This window comes from Etheostoma spectabile, chromosome 17 (genome assembly GCF_008692095.1).
Source record: "Etheostoma spectabile isolate EspeVRDwgs_2016 chromosome 17, UIUC_Espe_1.0, whole genome shotgun sequence".
NCBI lineage: Eukaryota > Metazoa > Chordata > Actinopteri > Perciformes > Percidae > Etheostoma > Etheostoma spectabile.
In genome coordinates this window covers 13,847,594-13,848,401 of record NC_045749.1, presented here as the reverse complement: position 1 = coordinate 13,848,401, position 808 = coordinate 13,847,594, and the positions used below count along the sequence as shown (strand labels likewise).

Genomic DNA, 808 nt, shown 5'->3' with positions numbered 1-808 from the left:
CCCCCCCCCCCCTTTGTAGATAAAAGTATTTTCAATGTGTGAGTGTGTGATAAGGATTGCATGTGTATATTACTCACTAGCTGTCTCTGTACCCAGCAAGTTATTGTTCGACTCCACTGAGAGCTGCTTTGCCACAACAGATCTATCGTTTCTGTAGGAAGAAAGAGAAACAATGTGTTTATTGCTTGTTAACATTATTAACACTATAGTACTTCCTAAAAGGCATCCAGGTGTTTTGCATTATAACATTTAGCTGACTTTAAGTCAAAGTCTACTTGCTAGCTTTTATCCAGAGCTTTCAACTGCATCTTGAGGAAGAATGTGAGATATGGTTGATATCCTCAAAAAACTACAGACAGACCTCGGACAGAGCCACAGCTCTGTTTCTTCCAGCTTCCAGTCTTTATGCTGAGTTAACTTGAACTTACATTATGAACTGTAGTTTCCACTGTCAAGACTATTTATCAGGCACCCCCCGCTCTGATTCTGTTTTCTGTATGTCTGTTTTTCTCTGTCTGTTACGTCACGGTTCCTGTTGCCATGCAACCTGGGGAGACGTGGCTTCCTTCATTCATCCACACTATCACTTGTTCCGGCTCAGCATAATCACCAGCACCCACCTGTGTCTCATCACCACCAGCTCTTATACCGTGACCTGACATCCAGGCACTGTTGGATCGTTAGTCTTCCTAGTACGTGTTTGGCGCCTCATCTGACTTTTGCTAGTTGTCTTTTGCTTCGTGTCGGTAACGTCTCTCTCTCTGTCTACACCTCATAGTAATTCTCCTACGGACCATCATCACTCTAC

At 43.4% G+C, this 808-nt stretch overlaps 1 protein-coding gene across 4 annotated transcripts in view; it reads right to left on the bottom strand.

The window, feature by feature from the left end:
• Positions 1-808, bottom strand: part of rassf4a (Ras association domain family member 4a) — a 21,184-nt gene that overhangs the window by 4,190 nt on the left and 16,186 nt on the right. For 2 of the 4 annotated variants that reach the window (XM_032540780.1, XM_032540783.1), the window contains exon 5: positions 78-151. In XM_032540780.1, the coding sequence (XP_032396671.1) occupies positions 78-151 (74 nt within the window). Of the gene's footprint in view, positions 1-73; positions 152-808 lie in introns of all 4 variants that reach the window. The other 2 variants (XM_032540781.1, XM_032540782.1) reach the window with 2 other exon arrangements.